This window comes from Glycine soja, chromosome 5, assembly GCF_004193775.1.
Source record: "Glycine soja cultivar W05 chromosome 5, ASM419377v2, whole genome shotgun sequence".
NCBI lineage: Eukaryota > Viridiplantae > Streptophyta > Magnoliopsida > Fabales > Fabaceae > Glycine > Glycine soja.
The window spans coordinates 40,145,358-40,161,613 of NC_041006.1; the positions used below are offsets into that span (position 1 = coordinate 40,145,358).

At 31.9% G+C, this 16,256-nt stretch overlaps 1 protein-coding gene and 1 pseudogene across 1 annotated transcript; both read left to right on the forward strand.

The window, feature by feature from the left end:
• The first annotated feature begins 692 nt into the window (after positions 1 to 692).
• On the forward strand, positions 693 to 2,832 carry LOC114411393 (annotated as a pseudogene).
• Positions 2,833 to 9,099: 6,267 nt separating this feature from the next.
• Positions 9,100 to 14,714, forward strand: LOC114413288 (calcium-dependent protein kinase SK5-like). Its single transcript, XM_028377596.1, has 7 exons — positions 9,100 to 9,874; positions 11,284 to 11,427; positions 11,549 to 11,701; positions 11,827 to 11,942; positions 13,739 to 13,906; positions 14,166 to 14,390; positions 14,500 to 14,714. Exons 1-7 carry the CDS (start codon positions 9,313 to 9,315, stop codon positions 14,653 to 14,655), a joined length of 1,524 nt encoding a protein of 507 aa, XP_028233397.1. The 5' UTR covers positions 9,100 to 9,312; the 3' UTR covers positions 14,656 to 14,714.
• The last annotated feature ends 1,542 nt before the right edge of the window (positions 14,715 to 16,256 follow it).

Consider the following 16,256-nt stretch of genomic DNA (forward strand, 5'->3'; position numbering starts at 1 on the left):
AAATAATTTAAAAATCAATTAAAAATCAGTTCAATTCTTATAATTGATTCAAAATCAACCTTTAACCTAGTTTTTTAAAAACCAATTCAATTCCAAATCGATATTTAAAATAATTTGACTATTTAGATTTGAAATTATTCAAAATCGATTTGGTTAAATTTTTTATCAAATTAATTTTTGCACATCATACGTATGAATATGTCTCAACCTATGTCATTCGTGTATTTTGGCATATGATTATTTTGATTCTTAAATGTATAAATCAATAACAAATTAATTTTTGAAAGAATAAGAAAATTTTGACTTAATATCTAAATTTGTAAAAAGTTTGACAATTACACTTTACATACAACAAAATACAAATTGATCAGTGAAATTTAAAATTTAATGTGAAATTATATAGTCATTAAAAAATATATAATTACAATATATGGCTTACTGTGTTCCATTGGATATAATATTACACATCTAAGGTAATGCAATTGCTCCAAGCATTTTGGTTCCACATGATTCTTTTCTTGAACTTTTAAATGATAATGCCATGATGCAAATATTGGATTTATATTTTCTGGAATATATGATTAAAAGAATTGTTATTTTAATGCTTTTTAATGCAGGAATGCAGCTGATTGAGTTTACAGAAGTCGTGAAGGACCAACAGAACTTAAGAGAGTTTAACTAAGAGCTGCAGGGATGGGTCATTTGGGTGTTTATCATCAAGTCAGTTTCATTGGTCAGCATGAGGAAAATGGAAGTAGACTTTCTTCCAGTATTCCTACAGTAGAGGGATCAAAAGATAAAGAAAAAATCATTAAAGTTAAACCTATCTTCATGCCAAATTTTAAGAAAAGAAAACGCCTTAGCCTTAATTGTCTTAAGAGAGATTAAAGCAGATATGTGTGCGAGGCAAAGTAGTGGCACGCATAAAACAAAGAAATGTGAAAGCAGAGACAGATGGTCAGCTAAGAGGTAAATAGTTTATGATATTCTTTCTGTGTTGTTACTTGTTACTATCTTCTAACATATATTAAGTTGAGACAGTAATGTAATGTAGGTATGAGTTGGCATAGCAAAGCATGTGGGAGGTCTTAAAAGGTGATGGTGCAACTTTTGAAAATCCAATTAACCCGACCTGCACTAAGAATGGCTGCCCGTAAACACATTGGTGATACTGGACTATTAGACCACTTACTGAAGCACATTGATGGTAAAGTGGCACCTGGAGGAACTGAGCGGTTCCGATGATGTTTCAACACCATGGGAATCATGGAGTATTGGTTGGAGAGTGCTAATTTGGATGAGATTCACCAGGAGACTGGGGTGCAAGACCCTTACTGGATACCACCATCGACATTTGGGGCTGGCGGTGTTCCTACTGAGAATATTGATTATATTGGTGAACTGAAAATTCTTAAAATAGAAATGGCCCAGATGAAGAAGTATTGAACTTGGAAACTCAAATTTCATAAATAATTTTGTACGCTTACTATTATATGTTCAATTTTAATAACTTAATTTGCATTGCAGAGACATGCAAGAGCTCATTTCCAAGAAGCAAGAAAAAAGTGAAATGTGTTTGATGGAGGTGAATAATTTAATAATTCAATGGTTTGTTGTGTCGAATAGAACTTTATGAACTTTTATTTTTTATATTTCTTGACTGGAGACACAGAAAAGTTGCCAATTGGAAAGCTATGACTAAGCAGCGTGTAAGTTAATCGGGTGTTTCGTTCATTAAGTTTGTGCTATTACTTTAAAGAATTTTTAGAAAAGTGTAAAAATAAATAAAAGTAATATTTAATTAAAGAAGTATGTAGAATTAAATAATTAAAAAAAGTGTGTAAAACTCTTCTTTAGAATATGTGAAAACTTTCTTGATGTATCTAAAAGTTTCCTATAAGAGAAAGACGCTATCATTTGTAAGTGAATAAAAAAAAATCAAAACAAAAAGTTTCTCAAGTAATAAAAACTTTTAATATTTTCTCCTCTTCTATTTCTCTCAAATCCTTTCTATAATCTTCTGTTTTCCACGATAACAAACTAGGCCTTAATGGGATTCATTTATGTTGAATGTATTATATGGATTACTGTAGCTTTACATATTGACAGGCATGCATGAAAACATGTTGATTTGGAAAACTAAAGTTGAGCAACAGCTAATGGAAATAACCAATAAATTGAGTGATGTGCGGAAATTGAGAGAAGACACCACTTTAAGTTATCCTCCGGTAAGTTGGGAGGATTGGCTAGAAAGCACCAACATAGACAATATTCAGGGAAAAGAACTTGCGCCTTGGTTTGGGAATCCTGAGCTGCTTAATGTTCCACAAGAGGTTGTACTTCAAGATCTGAACTCATCCCTACCAACTCAGCTGCACAGTGTAGAACTGACTAACATGAATAGGTAATACAAGTAAAATTATATTTTTTAAAACCATTTCATGCTCCCTTTCAGGGCAAAAAAGATAAAGGAGGAAAAAATGTTGCTTTTCTTCTTTCAGTAGCCCTCGCATTTTTTTCTCTTATGATTATAGCAATTTGCCGGAGTTGGTGCCTAATATAAAGGAAATCAACCTAATGTGACCCCTGATTCTTCTATGACTGTTAATGCAAAGTCAGACCTTGACAATTCATTGACATTGTATCAGGTGATGTCAATAGTATTACGTGTGTATATAATATTTTCTCAATTTTTATATTTTTCAGTTTAATAATTATCGTATAATATTTTTCTCACAGGAAATGTTCCTGGAATTATTTACGAGGGATAAAATGGAGCAGCAGTTATTGGAGATATCAAATACTGTGTATGACATGCTGACAATGAAATAGACTCTACATCGAATCGAAGTATCTAGCCTAACTTTAGGATTCTAATTTATAACATTTTCTTTTGCTACTCTCGTAGAGTGTAGGGTTTAGATATTGTACAGTGTTACCAATCTAATGCTGAAGTGAAATCCTTTGTCAACCACAAATAGAAGTCTGAATGTCATCCACTGTGAGCTGCAAATTGTTGATATTCTTCCCTTGTCCTATAAAGTACAGTGGTTTTAAGGTAGGATACTAGGTCATCGGTAGGGCTGTTTTTTTCAGTGACAGTTTTCTAGTTTTGTTCAGTAAAAATTAAGCTCCTTTTGGTAGCTCTTCTGGTTGGTTTTTCTTAAACTTTTTTAGCTGGAGTGACCCATGAACATATGTGCTTAAAGCCTTAAACCTTATTTGGGGGATAAGTTACTATCTGTAGCTGGTGGTACTTATCCTTCACAACCTCAGCTCGACGCTGTTTTTATTATTTAGTTTTTACTTTTAAGTAAAATTGAATGAATAATATATCAGTGTAATGGTTTTTTCATATCATTATTTATATATATCGTAAATTTATTCATTTTTATAATAATTATCTAAATAATCATACTTAAGATAATGACTTTTTATTGGTTGATGGTGTAAGATCTGTTATATACTGAACTACTGATAGGGCATCTGTTAAACTCACTAAAATTTTAAAACTTTTAGAATATTTTACACCGTAAGAATCAAGTTTCCTTTCTACCGAAGAAAACAGTTTCAAGGAGGGCATTGATTTTAGGGTTTGATTCACTTTGATTGAAATCTCATGATTCAAACCTGCCGAGTGCAGACGGTCGTTAGTACTTAGTACCCTGCTTTAGGAATTGGAGGTAGCGTCTAATCTATACTCTATGTTAAATGGTTAATACGACCTTCAGCCTGCATTTTAAGCTCTCTTTTGTAGAATTGCTTTTTCTTTTTCTTTTTTCTGAGAAGTTGGTTAACCAAATCAATAACCACAAATTATTGTCATGCAAACTATTTTTGAATTTTTTTATTGATATTCAACCTTTTCTTTTTTGCCGTTTTACATGGCTGACATTTGTTTGCATATCTATAATCCAAATAGCCAATAAACTCAAGAAGGTCAGTTTTGTTTGAAAATTTTTCAAAATAAAAATATAATGAATATGTGAAGAATTTTCAAATAAGAGTAATTCAAATAATGTGATAACACAAATTAAAGCACTTAAAATCTCACAAAAATGAATCATGTTTGGATGAACGGAATTAACAAGAACAAGAACGTACAAAAGGTTTTTCAAAGAAGGTAATGTTTTCTTATCTTGTTTTTCAGAAACCTTGAGGTGCAATTAAATAAAATAAAACTATTTTAGGAAACTATCATGTTATTAAAAACCAAAAAAGAGACTTATTTTTAAATTGGAAATTCCAATAAGATAATTAATTAAATGTTCAATTATATTATGAACTTTCATAACTCATAGTCAATAATCAATTATAACTTCTTAATAATCAAGTTTGTTGATTTGAATGTATAAAAAAAGTTTGTTTATTTGGGACATGAATAATCAATAATGATTCTTATGATGCATCAGATTATATAACATTTTTTTTATAATCAATTTATTTGTGTGAAGTATTCATTAATTCTTATTAGGGAGACATATATAGTTTCATTCAAATCAAAGACTTGTTAAAAGATCGTATAACATGAAGCAAATACGGAATGAACACAATCAATTATACTTTAAAGATAATTGATTATCCCAACATCAAAAGAAAGTTTAATAAATTTATTGATTTGAGAAAAAGAATCAAATTAATTTTCTTTTTATGTATAATAATGATATTGAGGTTTGAATCTAAAATTTGGGACCCTAAGTCAATTTATTTTAAATAAAATAGTAATATAATAGAACGGAATGGAAAGTGAAATGGAATAAAATATCCATTGTAAAGTACCTAAAGAGCTAAAAATGAAATCAAATATAAGAAAGAAATCAGCCACTAAAAAAATTAGAAAATAGAGTGAAAAATTGGAGATAATGGATTTATATATATATATATATATATATATGAGGCATAATAAAAAAAACTTTAGATATATACTTATAATTTTCTCAAAGTGCAGGTGTATTTCCACAACAACACCTTCACTTTAACATAAGTTTGCCTCTAAAACTATTCAAACTCTTCATTAGTCCATTACTAGGTTGATCTTCATGGTTCAAATTAATTCATCTATATTTATATCAAATAGAAAGATATTAATTAAGAGTGTATATCAAACAAATACCAAAACTTTCAGGGCATCGGGACACAAGTGGATTTAGGGGTATTCAAATCTAAACAGATTCAAAATAAAAATAAAAAATTGCTCCAAAAAAAATAAAAAATCAAACGAAATTGATTTTTATTTTTAGATTTGTTTGGATGATTTTTTTTCTCAAATGGACTGGTTTGATTTGTGATTTGTGTTCTTGAAACTGATCCAAATTGAAGCAAATCACAATACTTATATTACTTTATTGATATGTATTTTATGTGTAAACTACTTAAGTTTTACAATATTTTGTTGTGTTATATATACGAAATTTATATAATGTATATTATTTTTTTCATATGATTTTTTAAAAATGTGATTGGTTTAAAATAGATGAAATTTTACAATTTTTTATTGTAAAAAGTTTAACATATTAATAAGTTTCGTAGATTGTTATTAATAATTTATTTAATAAAATTTTATTTAAAATATGAAAAGAAAATATATCAATTTTAATGAAATAATATTTTAATAAAAATTATAAAAATCAAATTGAACCAAACTATAAAATATTAATTTGATTTGATTTAGATTCTACTTTAAATAAAAATTGGACCAAATCAAATCACATGTTTTAAGTTTAATTAGAATAATTTTTCTATAGAAAAAATTGAATCAAACCAAAGTGCAACCAGCCCAAGTGAGTTGGATTCTTTTGAAGATTATATCTTAAAAGAATATAGAATGAAAATATTAAAAAGCCTTACTAAAATCTTGGAAAAATTATGAAACTTTATTCAAACATTTAAAAATAAAATATTCTTTCCCCGGATGAGGGGAACAGGATACTGCTTCTACTGATTTCATGTTTTTGAAACTAGCAAATGTTTTTTTTTAAATAACTTAAATTATTCTCATATATCGTTTTTTAAGGATAGATCATACATAAATTATTATTATCCTCGAATTATGAATACCTGACCATATGGCGGCAGGTGGACTCGCGTGCGTAGAAGAAAAAAAATTACTCTAGGGAGTTAAAGTGAATACGACATCCCTGTAAAAACAAAAAATGCCCATCATGGCATTATGCATATTTAAATTGTAAATAGGCCAAGTTGTAGAAAGTAAGTAAAAAAAATGTTTATGTCATCATTTTATTTGATGTTTTGAGCACATGAATAGCGTAGCGATAATGGCAAACAGATGAATGGTACGTGACTGAGTGCACAAATCAACAAAATACTGCCTGAGTCTGAGAAAAAAACCCTCCATTCGATACGTTTAGAAGACTTTTTCCTAACTAAAAACATTTGTATTCGTTCATTCAGTCACACACGTGATCAATTGTATTCTATAGTGCGTCCTCCCATTTCCTTTTCAACCTCTTTATAGGTCATGTGATTCTTCTGGTTTTACATGCACTCGCGTAATAAAAATAATTCTGACTCCTATTATCATTAGGCTCTGTACCTGACTTTTTTTATTCTTTCTTATACGTTGCTCTAACTAAGTTATTTAATTATTTTGCAAGAAATACATTGCCTAATAGCTAGGGTATTTATGGATTGGATTAAATCAGTTTTTAAGTAAAAAAATCATTCAATTCAATTACTATAATTTTTTATAAAATTTAATTATAATTCAATCTGATTAAGAATACAAGTGATTCAGATTGAGTTGTATTTGATCTATTTTAAGATCTAACCCAATAAAACACAATAGGATTAGGTTGAGTTTGTTGTTTTTTTAAGCAAATCAATTCAAATCAAATTATTATAAATATCAAAACTCTTTTCCTGAATATTTATCGTATGAAGAAAAAAAATATTTTTATCTCTTGTAGCCACAAAAAAAAAATACGAAGAAAAAAAATGTTTCTATAAAAAAATACGAAGAAAATACGAAGAAAAGCTTTCGTCCTTTCTTTATGTTTTTATTTTCTCTGATGCGAGCAAAAATTAAATAATTATTGAATAATTTCCTAGTTACTTTTCATGTGGTAATCTATCAAAAACAAGTTTAAAATGTTTCCATCTACCAGATACAGGGTAGCTCGTCGTGGTATGGGAGAGTTATGATGGCTCTTTCAAGAAGTTTGAAATTCTCACCTATGGTTTGCATATGTCATTAATGAAAGAAGAAAAAGTGTCATCAACAGCTAGCTTAATAATTAAAATATGGGATCTTTGATGAAAGGATAAGGTTTACATCCATTATTTTTTAGGATGGGTAAATGGATCTAAGTTCATGGACTGGTTCGCGGGGCTCACCCTTCGCGCGGATAGCGGATCTATTTTTTTAAATAGTCCATGGTTATGTAATATTTTTGGGTCCGTCCCGCTTAACTCGTGGACTGTGCGGGTTTGACCTGCGGATTGCCCGTAAGCTTGCTTAATTCATGGTTTAAGAATTTCACCAACTACAACATCTTAAAATCTCGCTTAATCCAAATCTTTCATTGTTGACTTATGATATTTTGAGCATCTAAATTATAACTATAGCTTCCAAATCGGCATTTAGTATTGACTCACGGGTGCTTAACAAATATCGAAGTAGACTTCTTGGTGATAATGTGCAAGCCTTGATATGTACTAAAAATTGGTTACTAGGATTTGACGAGCAAGGTAAATAATGTGTAATAATTGTTGTCTTTTAATCATTTAACTTAAGTTGATTCTAATATTTATTATCATTTTGAGTTTTAGGAAAAGAATATAAAGATATGGAGATGGAGAAAACTCAAGCTACTTCAAATATGAAATCATTTGTTGTTGGAGATGTTTAAGTTTCATATTTTAGATTTATTGTTTGGATTTTTTTTGTTAAGACATTATTTATTTTATTAATGTAATTGACTGATTATTGATATTTTATTTATATTTGTGTTGAACTTAATTTGATTGTGTTGTATTTTTAGTGAAATTGAAATTCTTTTAAATCTAGGTCTGCGGACCCGCCCATTTAACCCGCGGGATCCGCCGGGCGAGACAGACCAATTTATTAGATCCGTATAAGAATGCGGAACGGGTTGGCCCAGTCCGCTGTCAATGCGGACTTATGCGAGCAGGCCTCACGCGGGACGAGCCGACCCGCTTATACACCCCTATTATTTTCTCGCCTAGTCTGCTGTCAATATAGACTTATGCGAGCATACCTTCTTATGCAGGATTGACCGATCCGCTTACCCATCCTTATTATTTTCTCTCTCTCAACCCTGTTCTTTGTATATTTCTTTAGAAATTCATGTCCGTCGTGAGTTTTTCTTCCCAAATAAAAAAAAATTGAGTATCTTTTCCATTTTTAAGTAAGTATTGCTGTTTTAAAAACCAGTGACAGTGACTAATACATAACTAAATATATTTTTATTCATTCAAAAACATTTTTTTAACATTTTAAGAAAATGAGGCACGTAACATCAGTTACCAGTGCCCCAAAGCAAATACACCTTGTAATAGTAAAAGTAGCTAGCTCCACGAAGACACCTCTATAGTCCGAAAATTGTAAGATTAAAGTGTATATATAAAGATTAAAGGAAGTTCAAAAGTGTATATATAAAAACTAAAACAAATTTTGGTTAAAAAAAACTAAAATAAATAAATTTTAAATATAAGAAATAAAACATAAAAATTGTAAAATATAAAATTTAAATAGTAATTAAACCTTTTAGGCAAACAAAACTAAATTTATTTTATTTATTTCTTTTATACTATGCAAAGAGAGGGTTTGACAAGTTGAGCAGTCGTCTGCGGATATAGTTCTGGAAAACCATCATCACATTCAAAGTCCAACCGGCCCATAGTTACAAAAAGCAGTAATTTATATTGATCAGAAAAATTAGTTAGTAAGAATATTTTTTTATCTAAACGATATATGTTTTTCTTATTGGAAAAAAAATAAGTTGAAGTTGAATAAAATGAATAGCAACAACATATTTAATAAGAGTATTTATTTAATTTTAGTAATCTCAATAGAAAAGTTAATTTATTTCAATATAGTTTGATTTCGAAAGAGGTAGTACTTTTAAGTTTTACCAGTTCAGTTCCCGAAATTTGTTTCTACATATATATAGAGAGAGAAACCAATCGAACATTCAAACCAAACCATGGCGTCTTTCAAGGAGAGAGAGAAAATATAGCACGCCGAAAAACACGCTCCCACTTGTAACTTAGTATAACGACCTCCAACAACTGATACATACAATCTCCTTTCCTTCGTGTTGGACAACAACAATGGCGGCGAAATCTAGTTCGAGTTCGACAACAAACGTGGTGACTCTGAAGGCGGCGTGGGTTCTCCCGCAGCGCACGCAGAACATCCGTGAGGTGTACGAGGTGGGGCGGAAGTTGGGGCAGGGTCAATTCGGGACTACCTTCGAGTGCACGCGCCGCGCGTCCGGGGGGAAATTCGCGTGCAAGTCAATTCCCAAGCGGAAGCTGCTGTGCAAGGAGGACTACGAGGACGTGTGGCGGGAGATTCAGATAATGCACCACTTGTCGGAGCACGCGCACGTTGTCCGCATCGAAGGGACGTACGAGGATTCCTCGGCGGTGCACCTCGTCATGGAGTTGTGTGAGGGTGGGGAGTTGTTTGACAGGATCGTGCAGAAGGGACACTACAGCGAGAGACAGGCGGCGAGGTTGATAAAGACGATTGTTGAGGTTGTTGAAGCGTGTCACTCGCTTGGGGTCATGCATAGGGACCTCAAGCCTGAGAACTTCCTCTTTGATACTGTTGATGAGGATGCTAAGCTTAAGGCCACTGATTTCGGCTTGTCTGTTTTTTACAAGCCTGGTGGGTTTGGTTGATTATGCTTTGAACTTGTGTTTGTTTGTTTGTTTGTTACTGTCTTCTTTGCTTGCTGTGGTGGTGTCAGAGTGTGGATGACTTCTTTCTTTGTTAGTTTTTTGGTTTCTAAATTTAGTAATTCGGGTGTGGAGATTGTTGATCTGATTGGAGGTGGATGGATTCCTTATTCCAAGTTTTATCTCTTGGCTTGTAATTAATGATCAAGGGTTCAATTCTGAACTTGCGTGTGGAAGAATATCTTTAGGGAGATATCAGACCCTTAAATGAGGATTTCGGTAGCTTGAGATATTAGTCTCTGATTCTCCGCCAAGGGATATTCTAGATTCAGCAAAAGAATATTTCTACCAATTTTTTTTATTTTTACTGAAATGGGGTAAATGTTTTTTTTTTTTGTTTTGTTTTAATTTGGTGAGAAAGGGGTCTGGTTATATTGTGGGGTATGATTGTTCCGTTTGCTTGCGTGATTGGGAAGGATGCTTTTTGGAGTTGATTGTGAGCTGGTCGTTGCGGATAGAATGGGATAAAAGAAACCACTGGGTGTAGGGATTAGTTGTGGTTCTTTGTGGGGTGTGTTTCTTTTTGAAATGTGATCATTTTGAGAAGAGAATATTGGTTTTCCTTTTCTAAGGGGTTCACAAGTGGTTTTCCACGGTGGAACCACCAAGAATATCGTCCTCAGGTGTCATGTTTCATGTAGAGACTCCTAAATTTTTTTTTATCCTCCTTTTTCATGCTGTCAATGAAATTGAGTTAGGGCTTGGTGTTGTGTGAGAAATCCCTGTAGGCACTAAAGAATGAACTGGATTTAGTTGATCTGAGCAGGGTTAAAATGGGTAAAAAAAAGTAAAGGGAGCTCAAATGGATCAGGGCAGTTAGTAACCTTTTTTTTTTTGTTCCATGGCTTTGGTGTCTTAACGCATGAACCTTTTCCCATTCTAACTGCTATATGCTGGGACTCTGGGAAATAGCTATATATGTTCCACTGAGTATAATGTCGAACAGGTATTTCTATGTCAAAGTAATTTTTTAGAATCATATTTAAGTGTGCTTTGTATGCAAAACATGGAAAATAGTTGATTCCTTAAATGAAGTATTGTAGCTGCATCCCTGTGGTTGGCAGTTGACTCTAAGTTGCTTTCTTGCAACAGTCCTCTTTTAAGTGTTGGGAAAAGGTGCACTTGTTTTATCTTCGTGCAAATTATGAATAAAGAAAAGTATTTGTTTAGTAAAATATACTTAACTATTTAAAATTTAGAAAAGTATTTGTTTATCTTCGTCTTACAGTTACAACTTGATTTTTCTACCTTTCTTCATTTCAGTCATTGTTAGATCAACTGGAAATGCTTTCAAGCTGTATATGCCCTTATGCCTAACACAGTTAGATACTTTTTCAGGTGAATCCTTTTGTGATGTTGTCGGGAGCCCATACTATGTTGCACCAGAGGTCTTGCGCAAGCACTATGGACCTGAATCAGACGTGTGGAGTGCTGGGGTTATTCTGTACATCTTATTAAGTGGGGTGCCACCATTTTGGGCTGGTAACAATTTGTTATTTATGTTAAAATTTGAAATATCGGCTGAGGATGTTAGCATATTTGTAGTTTCTTCATGTTAGTTCTTCTTCTTTGATAATACTGATCTGCAAATTGTTACCTTCAGAATCTGAACCAGGGATCTTCCGACAGATTTTACTAGGAAAACTTGATTTTCAATCTGAGCCTTGGCCTAGCATTTCAGACAGTGCCAAGGATCTAATTCGGAAAATGCTTGATCAAAATCCAAAAACAAGGCTTACAGCACATGAAGTACTCCGTAAGTCTCTTGAACTCCTTATGAGCAAGCAGAAGTAACTTTATTAAGTTTACAAGATCACTACAAACTACGAAGTAACAATTCTTAGAATGGCTTAACAGCTGTAAGATGTCTTTCTATGTCAGGCCACCCATGGATTGTTGATGACAACATTGCACCTGATAAACCTCTTGATTCTGCAGTTTTATCACGTCTGAAACAATTCTCTGCAATGAATAAATTGAAAAAGATGGCATTGCGTGTAAGGCTTCTTTAGAACTTTTTGCCAAGTCTAGATAATTTCTTTGTGGTTGTTGAATAGTATGAGATTTAGATATTGAGGGAGGAAAAGAGATAAAAGAGAATGAAATAATAAATTGATAATGACGAAGATGTATTTCAATGTATTGAAGTTATGTTATATGTTTATAAGACCTAGAGTACCAACCAACAACCATTATTTATTTTAATGAAAATCCTATCTAATTAGAGAAACAAATTATAATCAGATAAGGAAATATAATTTGTCACCCTAAGATATAATTAGTCATCCTAACTAAGCATTATTTAGAATTGGAGATTTTTTTGGATATTTTAGTAACAAGTTTGCTTCCATGAGTTCTCAGTTGTGTGTCTTCATATGCATATTTATTATTAGAATTTCAGCTAAGCAGATTGCTATTATTTCAAGATCCATTTGGGAGCTATCTTTTCTTAGTTAGCCAATTTATTGTGCATTCTTTTTAACACGACTCAGAAAAGTTCCTTGGTTCTAAAGGTTATTACAAAACATGGTGAGATGCCTGCAAGAATGCAAGATGCACCATCAGGTATTAGATTCCTAAGAAAGACGACTAGCCTATTACCTACTCTTACATTCAAGGAATGCAATAATTACTATATTTATTTTTCTCATGTATAATGGGTTTGGCTTCCTTTCAGAAACTGGTGGAGTTATTTACTAGAGCCAAAATTTTTTAATTAATTTAATTGGAATGCATTGCTAATGTAAAGGTTTTTAACACTATTAACCAATCATGGATTGTCATAACATTGAAAATCATTGACTTTTATGATAGTTACACTAAAAGTCGTAGCAAGAGTGTTATCTAATTGTTTTTTTTCTTTCTCTTTTTGATAAGTAGTGTTGTCTAATTGGTTAATAGTATAAAAATATCTATATTGACCATGTATCTATATTTTTTTTAATATATTTTCATGGGAAAATTAAAAAGTATTGTATAAAGAATTTTTGTTTTATGACATATCATTGATGACTTCAGTTTTACTAGATATGTTTTGTTGTAAAAATAAATAATAAACACCAACTTTCACTCTTGATCACCCTTACCATTAAAGCAAGGCCAACGGTATTATTACATGCATGGGCGCTAGAAAAAGCTACTAGTACATGGTTGGAATCAAACAATTGCCTTGTGTCCTAATGGATTTCTCAATAGCTGTCTTTGGTTAGATATATTTCATTGATGTAAAGACTGATTTTACTTTATATAGATTCTTGTTATACACGTGCTTTTGGATTCTGTTTCCTAATTTTGTTTGTTTGGTTCTCTGATTTGACCTATGAAGTCTCTTTTTTTCGAGTGTTGGATATGGACCACAAGGCAGCCTCATCCTTATTATTAGATCATTTAGATGATTTTTGTTTTGTTTAATTTCTTAATTTCAGTTCAGTTCTGAACGAACTTGAACCATTCTTTTCATGGAAGTTTTGGTTGCTTCAAGTAGAGAATACCAAGGTCGGAAAGCTAACACAAATATAATTTGAAAGTTCTTTTACATTCCTTGTTAAAATTATGATTTTTTCCCCATTGTTCCTATGCCAAATTATCTATTAAATTAATGCTAATCTGCAGAAATGAAATACTTTGCAACCTTAGCCTGAACTTCGAGCATCATTATGTTGTCTGTGGTTTGTAAAACATCGGAGTTCATAAAGTCTTCCTGGAAACAAGAAATTGAATGTGATCCATATATTAGTCATGTGAATGTCATTCCAATACCAAAACATTTACAGTTTTGCTTGCTTGAACTTAGGTTATTGCGGAGAGGCTATCTGAAGAAGAAATTGGTGGCCTGAAAGAGTTATTCAAGATGATTGACACAGACAACAGTGGAACGATAACGTTTGATGAGTTAAAAGATGGCTTGAAGCGAGTAGGATCTGAACTTATGGAGTCTGAAATCAAGGATCTTATGGATGCTGTAAGATTTTTTTAGGAATGCTAATAAAAGTGTAACACTCCTCAACATACTATCATTAGGTGAAATCTATGTGGGTTGACCTAAATAGGGATCACATGAATTTCATCTCACAATAGAGTATTTTGAAAAGTGTCTGTTATTAGCATTTTCTTTTCTTTTGGGTAAATTATTTTTTTCGTTTAGTCCATTTTCTTGATATATGCTGCTGCTTTGCCTTTAATTTTTGAACTTAACATAAGATCTTATTTGGCAATGGCAGGCGGATATTGATAAAAGTGGGACAATTGATTATGGTGAATTCATTGCTGCCACTGTTCATTTAAATAAGCTGGAGAGAGAGGAAAACCTAGTGTCAGCCTTCTCGTATTTTGACAAAGATGGCAGTGGTTACATAACCCTTGATGAGATACAACAAGCCTGTAAGGACTTTGGTTTAGATGATGTCCATATTGATGACATGATCAAGGAAATTGATCAAGATAACGTAAGTAATGTCCTGTAATGACACATAAGATTCTCAAATTTCATCTTGTAATGTCTCTGTTTGTGACAACTTGTTTGTTGGGGGTATTAATGGAAGGTTTGTGGTGCAGGATGGGCAAATAGATTATGGGGAATTTGCTGCCATGATGAGAAAGGGCAATGGAGGAATTGGAAGGCGAACTATGAGAAAAACACTAAATTTAAGAGATGCTCTTGGATTAGTAGACAATGGGTCCAATCAAGTTATTGAGGGCTACTTTAAGTAATAATTACTTGGAGACAAAATTGACTAAAGATAATTTAGTAAATTTCTACGTTGTTTGTAGCTGCTTGACCAAATTTTGCGTATCTTTTGCTGGAAAAGTTTTTCATCTTGATCTGGATGAGGTCCATGAAAAAATGAAATGGTCCATACAACGAATTGCAGCTCCTTTAATATCATGCGCCATTTAATTTCAGGGTCTATTTGACAAGGTGAATGGAAAAATAAGGGAGTTGAGAGAAAAAATTGAATTGAAGAGAGTGGAAGAAAAGAAAATTTTGATTTATTTCCTTCTAAACTAAACAAGAGAAAAAATTATATTATTATCCATGTTTTCACTTCTCTCTTTCTTTTCTTCTATTCAAACATATTATTAATCAGTAATAATGGCTATTACTCATATATAACAAAAAAGAAATAACACGAATCTGCCCTCAGTCCTCACTGCATTGTTTTGCTACGTTACCACGCTGAACTGGCAATTCCTCTCATTCTTTGTGATTATTTAATATCTTCTCAAATCTTTAAAGTTTGATATCATCAAACCAATGAAAACCATGCTGAACTTTTTTGGATAAGAATATTCACTATTAAAACAGTCAACAACCTCAATTATAGCTGATTCATCTCATGGACAGGTGATTGATTAGACTGTGGTAGTTGTTAGGCATTGATTACTAAGCTAATAAACCCCCACAATAGTTTTTGTATACCCGTTTAGAAAGAAGGTATCATGTCATTTTTTCCCTACAAGGTATCATGTCATTGGCCCATTAGCTTAATGACTTAAATTTTTACATCAAAAGTGTAATAAAACTAAAATTCTTTTTAAGATTACTGAAACAAATGCTTAGTTCAAGGAGATTAAGAAACTACTATCGATTAAGATAGGATGAGACTGGAAAGGATTGGTATACAATCATTACCTTCTTTCACTAGCAGTGGTTGTCATCATCAATGAATGATGTATCACCTGAAAGAAGAAAATGACTTGTTACAAATGCTGTGGGACACCCACTTTCCCTAATTTCCACCCAAACATAAATTAGAGAATTAAAATCTCCGTGCTTTTGTTTCTCTTGGAGGCAGTAAGCTTCCTGAATAAAAAAAAAAGGCGAAAAATAATCGTGATGCCATGTAGATTCTTTATCAAGGTATTTTCTTCGCAGTGATTAAGGCTCTTCAGTCCTTAAAAAATATATTTCAATGCTTTATCCATTTGAAAAACTTAATCTACTCTACTCCTTCCATTTGGTTGATAGGAAATAATGACGTTTTCATCATGAATTTGCATAGTGTGTAATGTTGTGAGCCTTTCAGATTTAATTTTGGATTATCTTAAATTTGTAGTTAATTTTAATTATATATGAATTTGAACAAAACTGATTTATGTTTATAATTTTTGTTATCTCAAAAATAAGTTTATTATAAAACTTTGTATAAAACCTCAAAACCAAATACAAAAGTTACATATTTATGGTCTGCTTGATTCCAATATCAATTTTTTGCTTTTAAAATTGTTTTCTAAAACAAGTCTACACTCTACACAGACTACACTAATTAATTTCTCATCCAAAATCTATTATGTTTTGAAAATAATTTATA

Coding starts and splice junctions, on each gene's coding strand:
- LOC114413288 (XM_028377596.1), top strand. CDS start 9,313: ATGGCGGCGAAATCTAGTTCGAGTTCGACAACAAACGTGGTGACTCTG. Junction 11,702..11,826: donor TACAGCACATGAAGTACTCC/GTAAGTCTCTTG, acceptor TTTCTATGTCAG/GCCACCCATGGATTGTTGAT. Junction 14,391..14,499: donor AGGAAATTGATCAAGATAAC/GTAAGTAATGTC, acceptor TTTGTGGTGCAG/GATGGGCAAATAGATTATGG.